We start from the raw sequence: 24,330 nt of genomic DNA, 5'->3' as shown, positions 1-24,330 counted from the left end.
TGGAGATGTGTGGTTTGACAGGAAAAATTAACTACACTTTAAAATGACTGTAAAAGTTTCTTGTTGATTACAGTTGATTGCTTGATAGTGAATACCTTGCTAAACAGCAGAGATGACTAGTTATGGCAGACATGACAACCACCAATCAGCTCCATAGGCAAGACCTTCATTTTTTGCTGCAGGAAATGAATGGCTTGGAATTAAGGCTTAATTACACATGTATCAAACAAGCTTGCAATCATGTCATTTAGCTAAATGATTTCATCCACTACATATATGAAACAAATGAAGATGTGCAAATCAAATTATTTTATTTCAAAGTGCCCACATTTTTTTCTTTCCTAACACTGGACAGACACACACACACACACACACACACACACACACAACCCATGTAGAGAATATAAAAAGTATGCATACAAATTCAAAGCTTGGTTCAATCTTATTCCCAGAGTCAACATCTTAATGGCTTGGACAGAGCCGGAACTGATGGGTTGCCACCAGCTGACCACAGACATGGATAGCGAGTGGACTTAATGGATGGAATCATCTGCAGCGGAGTTAGCTTGGTTGGAGGGACCCACAGATAGCTTAAAGCATGGATGGAGGGAGTGTTTTGGAAAGGAGATCTAAAAGTTAACAGACTGCAAATGGGGGACGAAATGAACAGCAGTGACTGTGGACACATGGACGAGTGGGTGAAGTGCGTGTGGGATGGCCTCTGGTCAGGATGGTATTGGCCGGGCCACGGCCGTTCAGTCCTGTCCCAGGATGTAGCTGCTGACCATGGCCAGGATGGGTGACCCAGTGGGAACTCCTGGGAAGGGTCCGGAGGAGCCGGCGATGTCTATGTGCGAGTAAGGCAGCGGCTTCTCCGAGTCCACACCATGCTGTGGGAGGCAAAGAGACGTGTTAAAAACATAAGCAGTAGAGTCCGAATTTGCATTCATGGTAGGATGGCGGTGTGTGTGTGTGTATGAGAGAGAGTTGGACCTTGTCCAGTCCAGAGGCCATGATGAGGAAGGCGGACGGGGTCTGGTGGCCTCGGGGCGTGAGGGTGGACGGGAGGTTATTGGCCTGCAGGATCTCCTCGTACTCAGACTTGCCATGGTGGAACTCGTAGTCCTCGCGGCGGATGCGGGACACCTCAAACACATCGCCCAACACATCACCCGCTGTCAGGCGTAAGGGTCGAGGGTCAAGGGTCAGAGAAGTTACAGAGCAGTCCGTCACCATCGGCACCATACCAGTTGGAATGATGCCTCAGCATTATGTTATTATGTATATTATAATGTGATTTTAAAATATATATCATTTATTTCAACATATCACATTTTCCTACAGTACCCAATGGTAATGAATCATCTTAATGTAAGTTTCATAAGAGGTCACAGATCTCTGGAATGGGGCGTTCCAGATGCTCACTAATGAACCTTTGCTCATCTGCACACTGGAACATCTGACAAAGCTTGTGTCGTTCTGTAAGCTACACCCGAACTTTGCATTTAGGTTTACAAATACAAGCTTACTATTCCCGGGTATTAATGATCAGGCGTCAGTCAGCCTTAAATACTAGCGGTCTCATGCAGACACAATCCTATTAGATTAGATATTGGCTTTGGAAGTCCAAGTAGGGTGAGGCTGCAGCTGGTGCTGTGACACATTGATGGAGTATACAAGACATCTTGCTACACCCAAATCCAAAGCTTGAGTGGTGGGGGTGTCAAGTGTGTGTGTGTGTGTGTGTGTGTGTGTGTGTGTGTGTGTGTAGCTGGAGAGGTTGAGTTCACCTTTCTGCATTTTCTGGGCGGTTTCAGCACGATGGGCAGCGCCATTGTCCATGATGATCTGAGGAAGAGAGAAAGAGAAGATGAGAAAAAACAAGGCAGACAGAGTAGAGAAGAGGTTGCCCTCTGAACACCAGACAGACAGACAGACAGACAGACAGACAGACACAGGAGGAGCTGCTGGAAGAAGCCAGCTGTTTGTTCACAACAGCGTCGAACAATAAAGGTTATGTATGCTTTTGGTGAGATTGTGTGTGTGAGTGTGTGTGTGTGTGTGTGTGTGTGTGTTACTTACAGAGTAGTTGGGCCCCATGGCACGAATGGCATGTCCAGTCAGGGTGGCAATGGTGAACAACTGAGGATTCACCTCCTTCCCAGCCTGCAAATAAAACACACACAAACACACTGAGGGTGTACATCTTTGTAACAAACAATGGTCAGAATATAAAAAAAATAGTGCCCATGGTATACAACATAAAATAGAACAAATACAAATATCACCACAGAAGAGGAAAAAGGTCCTCTTTGCTGTGTGTTTAATTCGTTAGAAGAGGTGCAGAATCAAGACAAACGAGATAAAGGAAGAGAATGCATAAAACTGAAGTGGTGGATCAGGGGGGAAGAATAAACAAAAGGAGTATTTATATTCAAAGGAAACTGTAAGGGCCTTCACACACACACACACGAGGGAACGGATCAGGGAAATTGACTGAGACAGAGAACAGCAGAATTTGCTGGAATGTTGGCCATCAAAAACAAAACAAAAGAACTTGAAAGACAAGACCGATAAGAATAGTGTGACATCAGATCCCAAGCATTCAGGACCTGGAGAGAGAGCTGAATCGAAAGTGAAAGCAGGAGCTTTCTGGAGGACAGCTTAAAGGGGGGCTGGACGTCACACTGCCCACCCTAACCACAAAAGCCCCGGGAAAATGACCAACACTTATAACATAGAGTAAGTAGGGAATTGGGGTGAATGGGATCTGGAGGACTGCAAGAACACTGAAGCCATCACTTTTTCAGAGCTGTTCTCATCACACTGCAGTAGTATGCTGGTATGCTAACTCTTATCTTCATCAGTGGTCACGGCCAAAGCTTTTCTGGCTGAGGTTTCACTTTAAGAAGTGCCATAACGGCTGTGGAAGGAACGGTAGGAGAACGTGCCAAATAGCCTTAGCAGAGAGCCACACTGGCACTAGAGCCTAAAGGTGTAGTCCTTGATTGTATTCCAGTACACTTTGAGATCAAAATTCAGTGAAATTCTCCTCACTTTCCTCTAGTCTGTCCTGTTCTGTCTGTCAAGTGTATGTGTTCAAATAACTGCACTGTTTTTTGCAGTCATGGCTCTGTAAATGGGAAACAAACAATGTGGCTTGGATCAAGCATACAATATTCCAACCAACCGGCATGGAAGATGGATATATTTGATTGGGTGGTGAGCTAAAATATCAAAAACCTTTTGCCAGGATCGAAGACTACCGTACACTCTTAAACTGAATGACTGGTTGGATTACAACTACATCAAGTCAACGTTCAACTCCAACCCCACTGCCAACACCTGGTGACGTGAGCTGCAGAGGCCGCCTCGCGATCAAACCATTGAAAGAATGAGGAGTGCTCTGCAAACATCTAATGTCTGCCATAGCAACATGGCCAAGCTTGTCAGACAGTTGGCAGCATGAGGTTCATTGCACTGGTGTCGTCTTCACACAATTGACTTGTATAAGCCACATCTCAGCTGTCTGATCTTGTAGGCCTTCTTAATTGACGTAAACCTGGCAAGCAGTCTTGTTATTTGTTTTGTAACACTGAACTACTGCACTGTCATCAGTATTAGTGTAGCATCATAAAACAGACTGCAAATCATCTCTGTAACGAGTAGACTAGTAATGTAATGTGTGTAATCTTTAATGTAATCATTTATCTGTTAGTGCAAGCATGAAGGTGTAAAATGAGTATGTACGTGTCTTCTGACTGAGGGCACATCTGCGTGTGTGTGTGTGTGTGTGTGTTACCTTTTCCTTCATTTCACAAAGTAGGTCCACCATCACCATGCGCCCCTCAGCATCTGTGTTCCCGACACGCACACGCCGACCGGCACGAGAGACAATCAACTCGTCCGCCACGTAACAATCTTGCACACACACACACACAAAAACGTAAGGGCATGCGAGAGCTTCAAAGCTGATTTTACAATTTAAAATTACAGACTCTGTGTGTGTGTGTGTGTGTATGTGTGTATATGTGTATATGTGTGTATGTGTATATGTGTATATGTGTATATGTGTATATGTGTGTATGTGTGTGAGTGAAAGGGATGGAGAGAGAATGTGTGTGAATCAATAATGGAACACTATTAGTAGAGGCCTGTGTGTGCTGGGACACACCATGCGTTATGTCATTCTCACCTGAACCCACGCTGTTGCGTACCATCGCCATGGTACCCACCACCTTCAGGTGTTTAGGCTTCAGTTTGGCCAGTACCTGCGGCAGCCAGAACATACAGGCAGAATTCAGTCATTCAAAGTAACACACATGCTACCCTACAGTTGGGTTACACTTTCTTTTCGTCTCTCTCTCTCTCTCACACACACACACACACACACACACACACACACACACACACACACACACACACACACACACACACACACACACACACACACACACACACACACACACACACACACACACACACACACACACACACACACACATACACACACACACATACACACACACCTCAAAGAACCCTGCCACAGCAGCTGCTCCACACTTGTCTCTGTGCATGCCTGCCATCACTCCTCCAGCCTTAATGTCCGCTCCACCGGTGTCATAGGTGATGCCCTAGAGGGAGAGGAGCAAGGGCAGAGAGAGAGAGGGAAGATGGAGGACCGGAAAGAGAGAGAGAGAAAAGCAAAGACCGTAAGACACAAAGAGATGGGGTAGAGGAGATGGATGACCGCAGTAAAACTGGATCTCATCACCCGGTGCACTAGCATGTGTTTTTCCATCAAGCAGAAAGAAACTGCACTTTACTGGGTGTCTGAGAATCACTCTGCATTGTAGTGTGAAGACATCAGTGTGGGACTGCATAGTGCTATTGCCAACATTCAAATAGAAATCTCAACTGGACTATTTATCACAGCGTGGAGGAGGCTAAAAATGACATTTTAATTTCAGTTTGATAATGCTATGGGCTAATGTGTTTGAGCTATACACAGCATATGCATAAATTAGAGTGAAATACTCTAATGTCTGTTCAAGTAGGTATGTTCGTGTCTGTCTGCCTGTCTGCCTGTCTGCCTGTCTGCCTGTCTGCCTGTCTGCCTGTCTGCCTGTCTGCCTGTCTGCCTGCGTGCGTGCGTGCGTGCGTGCGTGCGTGCGTGCGTGCGTGCGTGCGTGAGAGAGAGAGGACAGATCAGGGCAGCGTTTCTCACCTTGCCCACCAGCATGAGTGTCCGCTTTATGGGGCCCTCCCCACAGTACTGCAGATTGATCACCCTAGCCTGATGACGTGGCACATCTAAGACACACACACACACACACACACACACACACACACACACACACACACACACACACACACACACACACACACACACACACACACACACACACACACACACACACACACACACACACACACACAAAACAGTACATACATGAATATTAATATACAAGCAAAGAAAGTCATACATCCTCAGTTCTGTTGTTCCTCATATGGAACACATCCACATGATGGCGATAATGATTCCCTCTTACCATTGGCACAACGGTTCACAGCAGCCAGACAGGGATACTCCTTCTCCAGCACCTTCAGATCACTCACAACAGTCGCCTGAGAGAGAGAGAGAGAGAGAGAGAGAGAGAGAGAGAGAGAGAGAGAGAGAGAAAGAAAGAAAGAAAGAAAGAAAGAAAGAAAGAGAAAGAGAGAGTGAGACACAGAGGACGTGGACACACAAGACATAAGGACAGCAAGAGTGACAGAGCTCACCTTCACAGGGCTGTCTTTAAAGAGCACCTCGACGTACTCGGCCACTCGAGGAGCCGCCATGCGCTCCGGGTCTGAACCCCCGATGTCCCGACACACCAGCCTGTGGAGGGCAAGAGGAGCGGACAAAAGCCATGAGAGAGCAGACAGTCCCGCCATGGTTCACTGATCACAGTACACTCAGTGATACCTACAGCGGGCACACACAGGTCACAGTCACAGTCACACACACACACACACAGACGGACGGACCCATACACGCACAATCATACCGTCCACTCTCCAGTGCAGTGGCCAGGTCCACCAGGTCCTTTCCCTGTTTCCGGTCGGCCATCCACACGCCCAACACTGCCACCTTGTGGGGGGAGGGCTTCACTTCACGAAGCTCCAGGGGCTGAGAGAGTTGTTCACATTTACCTTCAATTTATTTATCCAAAACAGCTTACAGCACAGAGATGTTTTCAATGTAAATGGTAAATATGCACCCTGGCAAATAATACCATAAACCTGATGGCAAGAGCTCTTCTCAAAAGATAAGTTGCAGTAACGCAAACAAACACAAAATATTACTGGTGAGTTGAGCAAACACAGCTATAGGGATACCACACTTAAGGAACTCAAGACAGGATAACTGATGGGTTAAGAATACCACACACAAGTTAGAAACACTGACAGGATAACTGATGGGTTAAGAATACCACACACAAGTTAGAAACACTGATAGGACAGGTTCAGGACGGGTTCTGACCAGGTAAAGAGCTTGAAGGGCTCCCAGCAGTCCCACAAGTGTGCTCTTCTCATAAACGTTGTGAGACGGACACACCAGCAGAGGGCGCTGAAGGCCAGCTTTCAATGCTCTAGGAGAGAGAAAGGGAAGGAGAGAGAGAGAGAGAGAGAGAGACAGAGACAGAAAGAGATCGAAAGAGATCAAAAAACCCAAACTGAAAACCGCTTTCAAAAAGCACCGCCACCACGACAACTTCGCTCTACTGTAGGGATGTACTTCAAAAGCAGCACACACCTCTTGATGCCGTTGCCGGCAGCATCACTGAACCTCCTGATGTCATCATAGTCACGGTTCACCGGGCCGGTGGACGCAAACACCAGCCTGTTGCCAGGGAGACCGGGGACCTTCAGGACCACCACCTGCTCACCAAGCCCACTGTCCACCTGCGAGTGTGTGATGTGTGCAGAGGAGAGGAGAGTGGAGGAGAGGAAGAGACCGGAAGAGGTCAAACAAGAGCAAATAAAAACATCTTCGTTGTCAGACCCTTTGAAAAAAAAAAAAAAAAAAGCACCAGCACATTCTTAGGGCGTTTTCAGACCTTCAGAGTTCCATTGCTTTGGTCGGCAGCAGGGAATAAACTGTTACAATGTTGCATAATGACATGGTTTTGGTTCGGTTTCACATGGCATTATTTCTTAAAGGACCAAACTATATTAAATGCGCACCACTGTCCAAATCACAATGGAGGGAATAGTACCTGGGTGTATCTTGGTCCTGGTCACACTTTATTACATCCTCAGCATTGATCACATTGCACAGACAAATTCAATTAATTCAAGTAATTCAATGCCCTCAGTTCCCATGATTCATAGCCTTTGGATAGTTTTGGTCCTGGTTAGCGTCTCACCAGTTGGACTTGGACCACAGGACAGTTCACCAGATGAAGTGGATCGAGACCAACTCTTTAGTGGTCTCTGGCTGATTACTGCATTCTGACCTATGCAAACAACCCCAACCAAGGCGTCCAGCGCACTAAAGGCTCAATTCAAACGGACTAAAGGCTGCAGATGTGAAAGCACTCGTACACAATTTAATGTTTGTTTCGTTTTAGTACACTAATGGCCAGATTTCCGTAATTCATTCAGCATGTTTCATGTTTCACAAGAACACATGCTCTTTTACAGAAGATCCTAATTTGAAGATTCAGGTATTGGCTCTGGAGTCTGGTGATTTTAAGGGGAGCTCATCCTTAATATGTACATGACACACACATCTAGTTCTTTAGCAGCTATGATTTAAAGTGTGTGGATGACTAAGGACAAGGTGCGGACGAGTATGTGTGTGCTCAATCACATGTGACTCGGATTGGTCACATTCCCTGTGGTAAGAGAGAGTTTAGAGATCTGACACTCATGGCGGGAATACCACGGTTAACAAGGAGAAGGGAGGGCCATGACAGAAATCTGAAATATGCAGTTTGGTTGATCTGGTCCGTTGAATTGACGAAAAGTACTAATGCACTCATCTGCATTTTGTGACAATTAGAGTGAATTAAATAGTCAAGTCATGTCAACCTGTAAAATGAATGTCTGAAATGAGTGTGTAGGTGTGTGCCAGATAAAGAGAGAAGGGGAAGGAGAGAGAATATGTATGTGTGGGTGTGTGTGTGTGTGTGTGTGTGTACGCACTGCGCTGTAGTCCTCCAGCGGCTCTTTCAGACAAGCGAGCTCCTTGGGCAGATTGTCATAGCCCTCAGCGACCAGAACTATGCCATCGAAACTGAGCAATACAAAGACAGAAAGACAACGGTCAGTGACAATTTAACCCTATTTATACCAGGATTATTACAGCCTGCGAACACCAAGACAAAACTAAAACTAGCAGTGGAAAAAAATAAGATTTACCTGAAATAAAAACTAAAGTAAATTTCAAAACTATAATAACTCTGATTCAAACAGGGTTTAAAGCAAATGCCAGGTCACTTACACTTGTGCACTTGTTTCATACAGACAAAAGTCTGCACTCATGCACGCTCAAGAGCCAATGGATAGAGTGTCGAGCAATAAAACCTTCACAGTGACCAAAGTCTGGTATTTTTCTTAACAAAGTTGGCGTGTCTACTTACTTCTGATCCTTGCAGTCGGTAGTGCACTCAATAGGCTGGACACTGACGAGACACACAAAGAGAACATGTCAGTAAGTTCATTCACTGTTATTGCAATTCCCTGGTCAAAACAGAACAGTGTAAGACTACAGTTCAAGATGGTAGGGGGTTGCCTTTAGTAGTAGCAGGGTTTGAAAGAAAATGAGTCCACCCAAACCAAGGGACCTTGTCTAAACTGCAAAGTCTCTACTTTGCGATTTTCCATTAAAGATTCTAAATAGCTATACTGTCTAACGATATATGCAACGTTTTTGCCATTGTGATTGAAAGGTGGCAGTTAGACAGTTATTATATGCAATGACGTTGCATTTAAATCATGAGGCCTTCGTGTAGACTTGGTAGCCTGACTAAACACAACCAGGGAAGCTAAATTCTGCTAGTTTCACTTCCAAAACGCAAGAGTATTTCCGCTATTTCTATCGGACAAAAGGTTCGCCTAGTTGCTGATGCAGCACAGGGCATTCCTTTTTTTTTTTTTTTTTTTTTTTTAAGAAAGCAAGGCAGACACTGACACTCACATTTTCTCTCCGTCAGTTGATCTAGCTGCACTATACGTTTCTATCCGTAATCTAAGGACTTCCTGCATTTGCCATCTGATGTCTGTTCTGGCAAACTGAGATTTCCGATTAGGTTTACCAGTATACTGGATATACACTATCCAGTATAACCATTATAGCTACAAACTACATCAATGCTTACATTCTTAAACATGAATCACCCACTATACGTGCAGCACTCTCTTGCTAGGCTGCTAACACCGATGTATGCCAACAATAAGGTTCCACTGTAACGTCAGATTTAACTAAACTCGTTTCTGTAAATAACCTTTACACCTTCTCATTAAAATATTTTTTTCACATATGCAAACAAACGCTACACGTTCTATGCATAAAGTATGGGAAGAGTGTGATGATTATTACTGTATGTTAGTGGGCAACAACCCTGAAGAAAAGCTCCTTACCAGGCAGACATCTCTCCTGCTCCTCTTCCCTGCGTCTCAAAGGGTGAAAGCAGTGAGTGCTATCAGCTGACCACACTTTTTCAATGTTCAATCACATGACTAGTGAAGCGCACAGCTTTCTGGGAGCTGGAGTTTATACTATAAAAAAGTGGTTGATTAACTATAACATGAGATAAGTCAAATACTTGTAAAGACTATATATATAGTATGTATATTGTGTTAAATATGGAGAATATTTATCAGCTATGTTAATTTCTCGTTAGGCTACTGATTTGAATGTGTGTAGAAAATATACTGAAACTACAAAGCAGTTATCAGGAAGTGATCAGCAGTTTGACAGTCGAGTTCATTTAACGAAGGTGAGTAGCCTAACTTCAAAGTTCAAAGTCCTGTTCATTACTCAGCTGCTGTACGTGCATGTTCAGATATATAATTCTGTCTTGACGTAAAGTCTTCCGCATTGTCTACTCGGAAAAAAGTAACTGGATCATTTCGGTAGCATAAAAGCATTGCACAAGTGATTCGACGGGGACATCAGCAGGTCAGCAACTGCATATCTGTTTTCTATATACAGAAGAAAAACCGTGCTATCTTGATTTGTAAAAGATAGCACAGTGATCGTTTCGCTAATCAGTCCAACTAAATGATTAGCTAAATCAGTCAATGAACTGGCTGCAAGAGATCTGCAGCACATGCAGCCGCGTTCACCTTTCAACTGTTTGATATGCAATGCAAACTGTGCACAACTCGACTTCTCTGCTTGTGTGTGTAGCAAACGCACATGGTCTGTTTTTCTTCCTCATCTCCCTCTCATCCCCCTCTTTTGTCTATTGAATGTGCTTCTTTCTCCCTATTCCCCCTCCTGTCTTTCTCTCTCGCTGTCGCATTAGATGAAACTTCCTTGTGGCCACTTGCTCGGTTTAAGGCGACTCAGTGCGGTGTGTTTGGCAGTGACAGGCAGGCGAGGTGTGTGCAGCGCGGGCATGAGACTGGTGCAGTTCTATCGCCACGGAGATGGCGGCGGTGCGCGGGTCGGTGTGGAACAAGCAGAAGGTCAGGGGGTCATCGACTTGAAGGCCTTTGACCCCTCTATGCCTTGTAACATGAAAGAGTTTCTGGAGATGGGCGAGAAGGGCATGGAATGTGCACAAAGGTACACATTAATTCACACATTCTGACACCGCAAACAGAACAACACCTTTAGTGCTTATAGCTCTCAGTCCAGGTTGATGTGGATAGGCCAAGACTGTTAGACTACAATTCAGAGAGCATAGCAGAGCAGAACGGAGATCAGAACAAAGAGGCCAAACACAGAGGCAGTGTGTTTTGAAAGCCTCTGACATAAGATCTACAAGAAACAAAATAATGCAAAGCAGTAGAAAGAGAGAAGACGTGAGGCAGAACAAACAGCGGAAGCCTTTGAAAGAGTTTCTCAGAACTTTCGAGTTTGTAGCTGTTAAAAAGAATGTCAAGATGCAAAAGACATTTACGTAGGTGAGTGATCACTCAGGTTTGAAAGCAAAACAAGAAAAAAAAAAACTTTTGATTTCTAGTCACTGGTTTCAAAGCGTAACTTCCTTTTTAGATAGCTTTTTGAGTACAAGAAACTTTTGTTAAACATTCAGAGTGGCTGTTATCATCTACCTTGTACAAGTGAATCAGTTTCATTTTAACAGTGTGTAGCCATCAGCAATTCTGATAAACAATAATAAAGAGACTTAGATATATTCTGTGTCACATTTAAAAGATGCATCATGAAAAGTCTGATATGAGAAATGCCATGCACACATACAGCAATAGCAGCCTTACTATTTTCAGTGAGATTTGTGTAATTATCCTTATTAAATGTTCAAGCAAATGTACAGCCTGAAAATAATGTTTTTACATATAATGGATGAATGTTTATTTCAAGAGAGGTGGTCCAGTTGTCTTTGATACTGGAGGAAAGTTGTCTCACTCCTCCTTAGGGCTCTTTCCAGTGGCCAGTGTGTTGTCGCACGGTCCGAGTTGAAGCTGTTGCCCCCGGTTACGGCCCCGGAAAAGGTGGTGTGTGTGGGTATGAACTACAGAGACCACTGCCTGGAGCAGAACGCCCCCATCCCAGCAGAGCCAATCATCTTCAGCAAGTTCTCCAGTGCCATCACCGGCCCCTACGACGACATCCTCCTACCTGAGGAAAGCCAGGTGAGCTTTGAGTTCAACAGGTTGAGTGACAGTTCCTTCCACACAGGCACAGACTAATGGAGAATAATACATGCAGATGTAGAGAAATGGGAGTTCGCATCTGAGAGTAAAAGTGGTTATGCATGATGCAAGTGCCTATGATATGTGTGTGAACTCACAATAAATGTAAAGGTTCAGTATGGAGCACTTAATGTGATCAGAAATGGAATATAGTATTCATAATTATGTTTTCATTAGTGTATAATCACCTGTAACTACAAATCGTGTTTTTGTTAGCTATAATGAGCCCTTCGTATCTACATAGGGAGCGGGTCCTCATCCACGGAGTCCACCATGTTGCGTGATCTTGTTCCTACAGGAGCTCAGAACGGATACACCAAAACACTGGCACTAGAGAGGGCCTTCAGTGTTTTTATGGCAGCTGATGGTTACTGTAGATTCTTCTACACACTTGGAAAGGGAGAAGCAGTCTGCAGCCTCACCGCTAGATGCCACTAAATCTTATATACTGTACCTTTAATAAAAGAGTAGTTGTTATTATCTATGAGACATTTGTTTTCTCCTCCACACCATGTGGTCTGTTTCTGTGTTGGTGTTGGATGATGATTTCCCCTCAATAGATTCATAGAGAACTTAGATATATGAGGAGTTCCGAGGGGTTCAGAACAGATAGTAACAGAGTGTAAGGATGAAAAAGGGCATATTCCATTAGCTGCGCAGTCATCCTCTTCTGCTAACGCACAGTGTCTGCGTGACTGTAGAGAAAGATGTGATTAGAGGCCAGAAGGCATTCACACGATCACAGGTGTGATGGCCACAGCTGTTTTGAAATGTTTATTCCTCACGAGGTGACATGCACACCTAATGACCGCCTGGCTTTGCTGTTGTGTTTGAAGGAGGTGGACTGGGAGGTGGAGCTGGCTTTTGTGATTGGACGCAAAGGGAAACATATCAAGGTAAGTGATGGGGGCGGGGGGGGGTTATGGCTGGAGAGGGAGTGAAAGACCAGACAGCAAATGAGGGGAGGTGGAGGAGAGAGATGAGAGTGAGTGGGTGAGTGAGTGGGTGAGTGAGGGAGGGAAAGAAAGATAATGATATGCTATAAAATACATGCCTTGGCCCTGGCCCATATACACTGATTATACAGTGTTACACAGAACACAACACAATGACCTAATTTTCCTTGGTTCATCTAATCATAAATTAATCATCTATTTCTATTCGAACGTACCTTTGTTGTCTTTTATCCAGTGCTAATTATGATACACCTCAAATCAAGGGAAAACAAACATCTGATCCCTGAAGTGTTAATTCCAAGCTAGCACAATGACATCTTATTTAGCATGATTAACACACCCCTGGCCCCAGGCTTACTTTATGTGGAATCAAGCATTGTAGTGCTTGTTTAGATCAGATACCACAGGGGAATACTGCGCTTAAGCACCAAAGCAACATTATGCCTGCGGCATTACAATAACATTGAAATAATTATATTCAGAGGGTGACCAGTGTATCAAGTGTGCTAATATGCAAGTTGTTTTGTTATGTATGAAAAGGTCATGTTAATGAGACACACCTGTTTTCAGATTGAGTGCAGGTGGCACAGAGTTCACCCAATCAGGTGGAATAATATTTAAATTTAAGCAATTTGTATTTTGCTCAGACATGTTATTCTTGTATCTTAAATTAAATTGAGGGGGAAAAAAATTTCATTAAAATATCTCCCAATTTTACATACTTAAATAACATTTCCAGTTCTTCTTCACATCAACAGGTTCTCATGATGACCTACAGATATAGTGGCATACCATAATTACAGTGGCAAACTCTAAGAGGTCATAAAGCCTGTATATTTCAGTTCGTTTACTTTACTTTAGTTGCAGAAAATCATTGCAAAAACATTTGCAGTACGAATCTCAGAGTATAATCTCCCTTCTAAAACATTTTGGACAGCTGTCTTACCACTGTTAAATATTAACACTGGACTGTGTTTGCGAAGAAGACCACTGAAGGTTAATTATTAATCAGCTGCCATTCCAAGGTGTTCAGAAGGGCAGATCACAGGTCACTCCCATTGTCTATAATTGACTTTTCACATCTGATATCATTACAGTTTCTGCCAAGCCAAGCCAAAAGAAAAGAAAAGAAAAGCAAACTGCAGAAAATCCAAGAGATGTGCTCCTGGGAGATGGAGGCGTTTTACGTTCGCAATCTCACTGTATTCCATTAGTTTAGTCAGCATAAAGTTTTTGTGCTCAAGGTTTCTATCTGCTTTGTTATGTCCACTCTACTGGCTCAGGAGGAGGATGCTCTCTCACATGTGGCAGGATTCACAGTGGCCAACGATGTCAGCGCCCGCGATTGGCAGATGCGACGCAACGGGAAGCAGTGGCTGCTGGGAAAAACCTTTGACACGTTCTGTCCTCTGGGACCTGCCCTGGTCACCACTGGAAGTGTGAAAGGTAGAAGTCACAGTGTGAAAGATTTTGGTATTGTGCTCTGAAAATTGGCTTTCGCCCGTTTCTGGAATACAGGTATACATGACAAACATTTGGAGAAAAACTGAGAGGGTCATGTTGGGAACTGTTTCAGATTTGAGGTGATTTGGTATGGACTGACCCAACAGCAAGTAAGAAAAACTGAAAGGGTCATGTGGGGACCTGTAGGTGATTTGGCTTGGAATGCCTCTACTGCACAACATCTAATACTCTGCTCTTACCTTGGCCTTTTTATCACTCACTCAGTTTTTCCATGAGAGAGGTGGCTACCAGATCTCCTCAAAATGTTACCCTGTGTATCATCCGGGCAATATTCAGGCAGTATGCCTTCTTAGCGCTATTACAGTAAATGTTTAAGGTGTTCCTGTTTTCACAGGAAAGAATGCCATGTTGTAATGCAACATACTTTTACGACCCTCTGCAGATGTGCATAAGCTGGGAGTCCGGTGTCTGGTCAACGGAGCAGTGGTCCAGGACAGCAACACAGACCAGATGATCTTCAGAACAGAGAAACTAGTGGCCTGGGTCTCCCGGTAAGTTCTGGTTCTAATAGACTACTGCTGCAGACTGGTGGTCTGCTCTGGCAGTGCACCAAACGGTCAGTGGCCATCTGGCTACTTGCTGTTCTAAATCAGCGCCGAACAGTTCCAAAACTACTCTTACCTTTGATGACAATATTACGTCATGCACTGTTGAATTGTCCCCCAACCATACAAAGAACAATTCAACAGTACATGACGTGATATTGTTATCAAAGGGAAGAGAAGTCTTGGAACTGTTCGGTGCTGATTTAGAAAAGCGATTTCTTTGAAGAACATAGAGTGCTTGCAATAACAGCATTTCTTCATCACAAACCTTGTGGTCCGGGTCTTTCAGTAAGTTCCGGTTTTCCTTGACTCGTGCTGATGCTGCAGACTGATGGACAAGGACTGTCTGCATTGGCAGCAATATGCCGGTGGCCATCTGTGAATTTCTAGATCAGCACTTTTTCCGATAACATCTTCATGTCTTGTGACCCCCCCCCCCCCAGCTATACCAAAGAATAATAATAATGTTCTTCTCAGAAACAGCCTTTGTTTATACTTGGAACATGCTGAGATGGCAGAGGCCACAATAGAGCCCGTGCAAAATCAGCATTTCTATATCACAAAATATTGCTAGAGTGCACTTAGCTGAACCGGAGGGACTATTGCACGCTTTATTGTTGCAGCAAAACTGTGCTTAGTAGTCGTGTGTGGTTGAGGAAGTATGGTTCACTCTCTACACATAAATAGATATAATACAGATCAAGCCCATCAACTCATTTATCTTCTCTGTGCTGGTTTTGCACACTGGCATGAAGCATCTTTGACATATAGGCTAAGTGCAAAAGACACACCTTAAGGGTTACTGTGCAGTCCTTCATAACGGGTAAGCACAGTCATTCGTTTGGTGAGTTTGTGAGAGCGTGACTGTGTTTGCAGGTTTGTGAGAGTATTGCAAGCTCTCAGTCTTTGTGATTGTGTCTGAGTATGACCAACTGTAATTTTGTGTGTTTGTGTGTGTAGGTTTGTGACCCTGGTCCCTGGCGATGTGTTTCTGACTGGCACTCCCCCAGGTGTGGGCGTGTTCAGAAATCCACCCGTGTTCCTCAAGGTAAGGGGGCCTGTGTTCAAGGTAAGGGGGCCTGTGTTCCTCAAGGTAAGGGGGCCTGTGTTCCTCAAGGTAAGGGGGCCTGTGTTCAAGGTAAGGGGGCCCGTGTTCCTCAGGGTAAGGGGGCCTGTGTTCCTCAAGGTAAGGGGGCCTGTGTTCCTCAAGGTAAGGGGGCCTGTGTTCGTCAAGGTAAGGGGGCCTGTGTTCCTCAAGGTAAGGGGGCCTGTGTTCCTCAAGGTAAGGGGGCCTGTGTTCCTCAAGGTAAGGGGGCCTGTGTTCCTCAAGGTAAGGGAGCCTGTTTCCTTCAATGCTTAAAAACTAGTTAGCTCCAGTGACGCTCTAAATGGGGCAGTTTGGGTCAACCACCAGGATGACACACTTGTCTCGCTCAAACACATGCACCCGCTGATCCCCTAGATCAGGGGTGTCAAACTCAAATACACACTACACAGAGGGCCAAAATTAAAAACTGCGTCCAAGTTGAGGGCCGGACATATTCAATATTTATTGAAAAGAAAACATTTTCATATGTAAACATCTTAAGTTTAACATAGGTCTATTGCATCTGAGACAAACAGCCTACTAGTTATTGCCTATAAACACAGATATCAAATTTTAATAATAAAATAAACATCAGTGGCATTCATTTCTTATGCCTCTCTTTTCTGCATCTCGCAGGTGCTCCATCTGTGGTCAGTCCCACAAGTTTGTCCCAAGGCAGCCCCTTTTCGGATGAAATCGGCCTTGAGTTTGACACGTGGTGATGTGCTCTCTCACATCTGGCATTTAGTTGAACATTGAGTCATGTCTATTTCTTGTTGTTGATATATAAGAAGTACCTGAATACATCCAAGAAGACCACATTTGAGGGAAATCTGATTCGGCTTCTCCCTTCTGGTCTCACACACCAATAGCAATAGCCATAAAAAACTGATTATACAGTAACAGATGGTTCAATTCTTTTCATGTACACCACTATGTTCACGTATATTTGCAGTTACTTTTTTGGACAACTTTCTGCCTCTGCACCGTCTTCCGATTGCGACCGTTCAGTCTCACACCTCTCAGTTATTTTTGTTACATCACGTACGCAACACCCAACAACGCAGGCCCCCGTGTCAGGTAGCACGTACAACAAAACCCACATACAGACCGTTAGCTTCCTCAGGGGAAGTGGGTGGGTGCAGGTTGCATTAGTCTGACTGTGAGAACACAAAATGTTGCCTATGGTCTGTGTGCACCTGTGTTTGTGTGTGTGTGTGTGTGTGTGTGTCAGAGTGATAGATAGAGAAAGAGAGATATAATGTAAATCACTGAAAATAAATGAATGAATGGTAAATCTCTGCATGAAGTGAATCATCTTATTCTTTGGGCATGACGTTTATGAAAAGTGAACATGTCAGTAATATTATTGTTGTCAGTTGAATCCAATATAAAGTTCCGGTAAACATATATTCTGCCTCCCACCTCTCTTGAAACCCCGTTTTCAAAGTTCGCCTTTCTGGCATTTTTTTGAGGGGAGAGACAGGCCGCAAGCTAAACTTTCAGGTGATGAGGCTGCAGACAGTGGGGCTAGGGCTTGTGCTTGCTGGCCTGATATTGACGTAGGCTACCAACGCGGTGGCAGTGCATTGTGGGACTTGCAGTATTAGTGGTGAGTGCGACATAGCGGCGGCCGTGGCAGGCCAACTCTGATAGACATTTGATATATTATGTGGCGGGCCAAATGAAATTACACCGTGGCCCATTCAGATCAATGGAACATTTTGCAACATTCAGAGGAGCTGGCGGGCCAGATCTGGCTCACAGGCCTCGAGTTTGAAACATGTGCCCTAGATCAACGCCCCCACATGGACACATGAGCACACACCCGTCGGCACTAGATCCCTTAGATCACAGCTGCCACTGACAGACACATAAGCCTCTCATGATGAAACACCATCGTTAACAAACAAATGTTAATTCTGGGCCTAACCAGGAATTAAAATTCAAAAGGTATGCTCTGCTCTCCTCCTCCTCCTCGTTCATTAACTGTGACAGTCATGTTATGGAAAATGACCAGGGCCTCCCGTCTCTGGACTTCACTCTCGTGGAACCTCAATCAGTTCAGTAATTAGATCCGCTTAAAAATCTGTTTTTTTCACACGGCAGGCAGACAGCACAGCACGAGACGCACCCGAGAGGATGTGCAGCAAATTGAATTAATGTTGCAGAATGACGATAGTTTTAGCTGCTTTCAATTCAGGTTGTAGAGCCAAGAAAAAGTTCATGCAAACTAACCATACAATCACCAGGTTTTTTTTGTTTGTTTGTTTTTAAACCCTGAAATACCAGTGATTTTTTTTTTTTTTTTAATGTTATCTTTGTTACGGATGTCTTAATATACAGAACAAAAATATAACCATTTTATTTTGTCCTATGTAATAGTATCTTGACATTGCATTCAGTAATCATCACAACTGTGCCATTTTGAAATAGCATTCTCCACATTTCTAACTCTGACAACTGTCTTGCCAAGTTGAGCTGATTTAAAATATATATAAATAAATAACAGCTATTACCTTTGGGTCATTATGTCCAGGATTTAATTTATCTTATAACTCACCTAAATATTTAAGGACAGCTTTACAATTTGGCATGGTTACAAACTTGTCTACCCCCAAAAGGTCACATGCATGGAAAAGTTGTGAAAAATGTTGTGAACATAGGAGAAACTATTATGCAGTCTCCCAAGATAGCACTATTGTTTTTAGACAGTTTAGATTACCATGATCATATGAACATATTTAAATGAAGACAGGGAGGTTGTGTTTCTGTAACATCCACTTACATATGGAAAAGCAGGGTAGAACGATGGATCATTGAAGGATTGGAATTATACAGAAGTTTGTACGAGGGGTTTAAGAAAAGGAGGTGCTCCTGACCAACTAGGACATTTTGGAGGACAACACAACTGGGGGTCGATTATGTAAATATAATCCACAATGGGGTGTTTACATATGGGAAAATAATGCACACCCAATGTAGGCAAATGGAGCCCAATTTGAACCTGGAAAGTGTCAAATGTTTAAAAAGGCTAGAACTGCTACATCACAAGAGTTTGTTTCAGCCTATCCCTGCATTACTTTGTCCTGCTTTGTTTTGCAGAAAGGGGACGTGGTCGAGTGCCAGATTGACGAGATTGGAGCCATCCGTAACACAGTGGTGTGACAGGATCCTTCTGCGCCGAACGGCACCGAACTGATTTAAAAGTGCCTTTATCTCAATACTAGCCTGTTAGTGTTTTACCGCACACCCAGCGGCTGGTGAGATCTGATTCATGGGCTCTCCAAGAGTGGCTTTCACAGCAAGAAAACACATCTAATGAGTAAATAAAACACAAAATGTCTGTCTTACAACCGACCTGTGACCCATCTGTGTTGTACACATATCCACCTAGCAAATGGCACAGTCAAGGCCACAGAGAAGGTCATGTGATTATTGCTGTGCGATTATAGTCAGTCCTGCAATGGAAATCACTCTGTATGTCACAATTTGTACTGATAAAGGATCAATAATGATTTCAATGATTTCACATTTTGTGTTTTTTTAAAGGTCTGGACATAATGGAGGTGACTGAATTTCTGTGGTCTGTTCCTTGGGAACCTGTTAGTGAAATTTTCAAGATTTTGTCTGCCATTAGCTTGTAGTGTGCCGATACGACCAACAGGGGGTGCTCTTACTTTTCGGTGTGGATTTTTGAGAGGAGACTTTAGTCTTTCACTTCAAGGGCCAACAGTGAGGGCTGTATGTCTACATCTAAAGCATGTTCTAACCAGTTTTTGGAACTTGACCCATTATTTCCATCGTCGTCATGTCACAACACATCTCGTCAGGCAGGCATAAGGACAATTTAGCAGTATGGACAGGTTGTCAGTGGATGAGGATGTTGTGCAGCAGTAGCAGTCATTCAGTCATCAGTGTTCCTGGTTCAGGGCCAGTTCAATCACAGGCACTCCATGTCTATGAGCTCAATCCAATCTCTTTGCAAACTCTCGTTAAGCAAGATGCAATTTGGATGGGATCTTGCAACTGGGTTCAACTGGGGAAGTGCTCTGCTTTAGACTATCAATCTGCTCTATTTTATTAAGGTGCCTTTGCTTTGGTTAGTATGAGGAAGAGCGGAGTCTGCTGGACTTGCCTTTAGCTTTTGTTACTTTGGAAGAGAGAGTGTGTGTGTGTGTATATATATATAAGAGAGAAATTGCAAGTGTGTGTACCTTGCCGTGAAAAGTCTTATGTGAATAGCATAGTATTAGAGGTTTTAAATACTCAAAGCATGATTGAGCATCGCTTTTGTTACCTTATAAGAGAGAAAGAGAGTGAGTGTGTGTGTGTGTGTGTGTGTGTGTGTGTGTGTGTGTGTGTGTGTGTGTGTGTGTGTGTGAGGAAGAGAAAGACAAAGGACTTGTGTGATTGCAGGAGACAAAGGGTAAAGGAGACAGAGTATTGTGCTCATTTACGGGAGAACATGGAGTAATGAAGGATGACTAAAGCGCCATTGATTCTCCAGAACATTCTTGTTTTAACATTCAGGACTGATCCAAACAGGAGCACACACTGAAACTCAAGCTTTGATGAACCAACAATAACAAAAGCAAAATAAGCTTGTCCTTGAGGCAGTCCTTTTCAGAAACTCTTCCCCATAAAACAGAAGTCCGTTGTTCTGTTTTTAGTAAATGTAATCTTACATAATCAAAAGGTCGTCTTTGTAAGAACTACTCAGCATCATTAACAGGAAAGACACCTAAATGCTTGGACCAGTGTTAAACAAAAATACAACACATTGTCAATGGCTTAGTATGTGACTAGTTAACTCAACATACCACACATAACGTAATCAATAGCTGGGCATGTAAAACAGATACAAGTCAAACTTCAGAGCTCTAAAGAAACAGATGTGCTCATTTAAAAAAAAAAAACTTTTTGAAAAAAAAAAACACTTTAAAATGCTTGTGTGAGATGGTTGAATTCTTGGCTAGGCTACAGCTGCCATATTCCAAAAACAGTGATGAGCTTGAAAGCTGGTAATAATGAGAATGTCTGTTGATTGCATTCTTTTCATTGGATGATTCTGCGCTGCTGAAATGGATTGTGTGAGAGAGAGCCAGAGTGAGTGAATGTGTGTGTGTGTGTGTGTGTGTGTGTGTGTGTGTGTGTGTGTGTGTGTGTGTGTGTGTGTTCGAAGCAGTGCTAGTTGTAGAGATACTGGGAGACAAACTTGTGCAATTTCTCTCGGTTCTCCGTTTGCTGGAATACTGGACTCAGATCCAGATGAACAAGGCTGTTCTCCCTTTCATCAGTCAGAACCTGCATTAAACACACACACACACACACACACACACAAGGTGAGAAGACTTTAAAGTAGCAGGTCCCTGGTCCCACTGTTCCTCATATGAAGAAGGGCTCCCCTCATTGAAATAGTTTAACGGGCATCACTTACCCCAAGGTCAATGAGAGTACGTACTGATGTTTTCACCAGGTCCATGGAAGAGCTCTCTGTTTCACACACACAGACAGATACACATACAGACACACAGACACAGACAATCAATTTACCACTGCTCGGGCATTTTTTCAAAAGTAGCGATGGAGGTTTCCATGGTGACAAATCAACCATCACGTTTTCAATTACACTTCATTTGTTTTCATTTATTTCCTGCCCGAATCAGAATATCTTCAGATCCAATCAACGGGTCGGGGTAAGGGCGTTTCTTGAGACTCTAATCAATGACACAGATGTTGTGGTTACAGATTAAGAGTTCCTATCCCACCAGGAGTTCAGGAACAGTGAGTCGGTTCTGTTTCTTTGAGTTCCATCCAAGGCTCTCACTACCTATTAAATTTCCCATAAAAAAAGCATATTACTGAAACTTCAGCGTCAGCTGAAACTCTATTTAGGACTTCAATAGGGTGACCTCTACGGAGATCTCTGTGTGTGTGTGTGTGTGTGTGTGTGTGCACACACACATTTATAAGCAAGTGTGTGAGAGTCTATGATAGATGTGTGTATGAGCACATGTGGTGTGTATGTACAGTGTTTGGATGTATGTATCTGTGTGTGTGTGTGTGTGTGTGTATAAGTGCCAACTATCAGGTCACTTTTACGCAGTTTCAAAGTGGGAATCAATGGGTCAGCATTCTATGAGGCTGCAGGAGACAGAGTGTAAATCAGACTAAAGAGTACGTGTGTGTGTGTGTGTGTGTGTGTGAGAGAGCAGGTACAGTATGGAGTCTCACCATGATGCCCTCTGTCCACACTAGCTTGGCTCTGCGCATAGGCATGAAGCTGGGTCAGACACTCAGATGCTGCAAGGTGAAAAGAGAAAGTTGGGAAGCTGTTCAATTTCATTTCTGGAGGGTAACATTGGCACAGGTGTCTGAGGGTGGTGGCAGTGGGGTAGACTGGGGCATGCAGATGCCAGACGGCACTGCAGAGGAGAGTGTAGAAGGGCAGAAGAGACCCGCTAAGGAGTGGGCAACACCGTCACAGTTGCTATGGGGTTGGGCAGGGGGTACCCTGGCATGCATGTGGGTGTGCAGGCTTTGGGGTGTTAGAGTGGCAGAAGAGAGTTGGCAGAGACGTGGACCCCCCTGGTGCAGGTGGAAATAGAAAGGGCCAGTGGGTACACAAGACACAGGGTGAGGGGAGCTGGGGCACAGGCAGTAGCACCCCATGAGAGGACGCAGGTAGGGTGCTGTGAGTACGCAGGTAGGGTGCTGTGAGTACGCAGGTAGGGTGCTGTGAGTACGCAGGTAGGGTGCTGTGAGTACGCAGGTAGGGTGCTGTGAGTACGCAGGTAGGGTGCTGTGAGTACGCAGGTACGGTGCTGTGAGTACGCAGGTACGGTGCTGTGAGTACGCAAGTAGGGTGCTGTGAGTATGCAGGTACGGTGCTGTGAGTACGCAAGTAGGGTGCTGTGAGTATGCAGGTAAGGTGCTGTGAGTATGCAGGTAGGGTGCTGTGAGTATGCAGGTAAGGTGCTGTGAGTATGCAGGTAGGGTGCTGTGAGTATGCAGGTAAGGTGCTGTGAGTATGCAGGTAGGGTGCTGTGAGTACGAAGGTTGGTGTAATGCTAGTGTGCAGGTAGGGTGCTGTGAGTACGCAGGTTTGGTCATGCGAGTCTGAGGGTAGGCTGGCAAACACAAAGGTGCACAAGAGGGGCACAACAGACCTGGCAGCGGGGTAGGCAGCAGGTGTAAGCCCTGGATGGCCCAGCACAGCGCCCTCAGCTGGACACTCAGCAGACTGCAGAGGAAGAAGAGCATGTCTGGGCACTGGGCCGGTTGACTTAGCTATGGAGGAGAGGGGACGGGACAGAACACACACACACACACACACACACACACACACACACACACACACACACACACACACACACACACACACACACACACACGTCTAACATACAATCACATGGCATACCACCCCCCCTCGGTGAGACCTCCCACACAGGCAGAGCCTCTGAGCACGTGTGCCCTGGATCCCAGCCAATTGTGCACCAACTAATCCAAGGACTTTTTAAGTTTAGCCCCAGGGCTAGACATTAGTTAGCTCGAGAAAAGCATTTTGTTTCAGCCCCTCTGGGTAATGTCTAGATCATTTCAGGGCTTCAGGACTCTTCGCTTATTTTGTTATACTAATGAAACACACTTTGCTGTTTAAACACCTTAATGATTTTAAACCACATTTAGACCTCGTCAAGTACGTCAAAGCCTCATGGGGCCAGGGTTTGAAGGTTTGAGATTTGACTACTGATTAGACTTAGCCTCCTGATCAACACATCACACACCAACAATGACTCAAAGAAAAGTCAAGCACCTTACAGAACCGCTGTTTCACATCTACTTCCATCAAGTCTATGAACTTGTCTATATCAAATAGTAAGTTATTTCTGGTTCTCTGAAGGCGCAAGGGAGCTGTATGTGTGTGTGTGTGTGTGTGTGTGTGTGTGTGTGCCTTTTAAGAGCATGCCCATGGTTCTTCATGGCCTGTCCTTCTCTGTGAGAGAGAGAGAGAGAGAGAGAGAGAGTGTGTGTATTCCTTTGTGGCACCAACCTTGGTTGCTTATAATTGTATGCTGTGTGTGAATATTTGTATGTGCGAGTGACCGTGTGTGTGTGTAGGAGTCACCCTGTGTGTGATTAGATCTTTGTGTGTGTGTGTACCTTGTAGGAGCGAGCTTCCTGCTCTCCACAGTCTGAGTCACTGTAATCTGATTCATCTGCAGCGTTCCACCTCAGAGTACCCTGCCTCTTCATGATGTCACACACTGGAGCTCCCCGTGGAACCTGCAGAACACACACACACACACACACACACACACACACACACACACACACA

At 44.4% G+C, this 24,330-nt stretch overlaps 3 protein-coding genes across 10 annotated transcripts in view; 1 reads left to right on the top strand and 2 right to left on the bottom strand.

The window, feature by feature from the left end:
- Positions 1-277: 277 nt before the first annotated feature.
- On the bottom strand, positions 278-9,659 carry zgc:152830 (uncharacterized protein LOC767682 homolog). The gene is made up of 16 exons (XM_012830427.2): positions 9,634-9,659; positions 8,634-8,675; positions 8,197-8,287; positions 6,803-6,951; positions 6,530-6,638; positions 6,054-6,175; positions 5,785-5,884; positions 5,553-5,628; positions 5,228-5,313; positions 4,530-4,634; positions 4,196-4,271; positions 3,803-3,921; positions 2,083-2,166; positions 1,791-1,848; positions 994-1,175; positions 278-890 (listed from the first exon to the last, which is right to left on the bottom strand). Exons 1-16 carry the CDS (start codon positions 9,642-9,644, stop codon positions 756-758), a joined length of 1,545 nt encoding a protein of 514 aa, XP_012685881.1. The 5' UTR covers positions 9,645-9,659; the 3' UTR covers positions 278-755.
- A 240-nt stretch (positions 9,660-9,899) lies between these two features.
- fahd2a (fumarylacetoacetate hydrolase domain containing 2A) lies at positions 9,900-19,513 on the top strand. 4 transcript variants are annotated; one of them, XM_031570211.2, is made up of 8 exons: positions 9,900-9,992; positions 10,585-10,786; positions 11,601-11,817; positions 12,714-12,773; positions 14,117-14,279; positions 14,740-14,848; positions 15,863-15,950; positions 19,095-19,513. In XM_031570211.2, the coding sequence occupies exons 2-8, from the start codon at positions 10,617-10,619 to the stop codon at positions 19,155-19,157; spliced, it is 870 nt and encodes a 289-aa protein (XP_031426071.1). In that variant the 5' UTR covers positions 9,900-9,992; positions 10,585-10,616; the 3' UTR covers positions 19,158-19,513. The 4 variants fall into 4 exon arrangements, with proteins under 4 accessions (XP_031426071.1, XP_031426069.1, XP_031426070.1 ...); XM_031570209.2 differs by having other exon boundaries at positions 9,903-9,992; positions 10,524-10,786; XM_031570210.1 differs by lacking the exon at positions 9,900-9,992 and adding an exon at positions 10,017-10,174.
- A 1,511-nt stretch (positions 19,514-21,024) lies between these two features.
- The window catches only part of gpat2 (glycerol-3-phosphate acyltransferase 2, mitochondrial), a 50,907-nt gene continuing 47,601 nt past the window's right edge, over positions 21,025-24,330 (bottom strand). For all 5 annotated transcript variants that reach the window (XM_031570203.1, XM_031570206.1, XM_031570204.2 and 2 more), the window contains exons 18-22: positions 24,156-24,278; positions 23,162-23,282; positions 22,227-22,295; positions 21,430-21,485; positions 21,025-21,296 (exon numbers count right to left, since the gene is read on the bottom strand). In XM_031570203.1, the coding sequence (XP_031426063.1) occupies positions 21,180-21,296; positions 21,430-21,485; positions 22,227-22,295; positions 23,162-23,282; positions 24,156-24,278 (486 nt within the window). In that variant the 3' untranslated portion in view covers positions 21,025-21,179. The remainder of the gene's footprint in view (positions 21,297-21,429; positions 21,486-22,226; positions 22,296-23,161; positions 23,283-24,155; positions 24,279-24,330) is intronic.

Source organism: Clupea harengus, chromosome 7 (assembly GCF_900700415.2).
Source record: "Clupea harengus chromosome 7, Ch_v2.0.2, whole genome shotgun sequence".
NCBI lineage: Eukaryota > Metazoa > Chordata > Actinopteri > Clupeiformes > Clupeidae > Clupea > Clupea harengus.
This window is presented reverse-complemented; position numbering and strand designations above follow the sequence as displayed.

Coding starts and splice junctions, on each gene's coding strand:
- fahd2a (XM_031570209.2), top strand. CDS start 10,524: ATGAAACTTCCTTGTGGCCACTTGCTCGGTTTAAGGCGACTCAGTGCG. Junction 14,280..14,739: donor CACCACTGGAAGTGTGAAAG/GTAGAAGTCACA, acceptor GACCCTCTGCAG/ATGTGCATAAGCTGGGAGTC. Junction 15,951..19,094: donor ATCCACCCGTGTTCCTCAAG/GTAAGGGGGCCT, acceptor TTTGTTTTGCAG/AAAGGGGACGTGGTCGAGTG.
- zgc:152830 (XM_012830427.2), bottom strand. Junction 6,952..8,196: donor CGCTGGAGGACTACAGCGCA/GTGCGTACACAC, acceptor ACACACTCGCAG/GTGGACAGTGGGCTTGGTGA. Junction 891..993: donor TGGCCTCTGGACTGGACAAG/GTCCAACTCTCT, acceptor TGCCTCCCACAG/CATGGTGTGGACTCGGAGAA.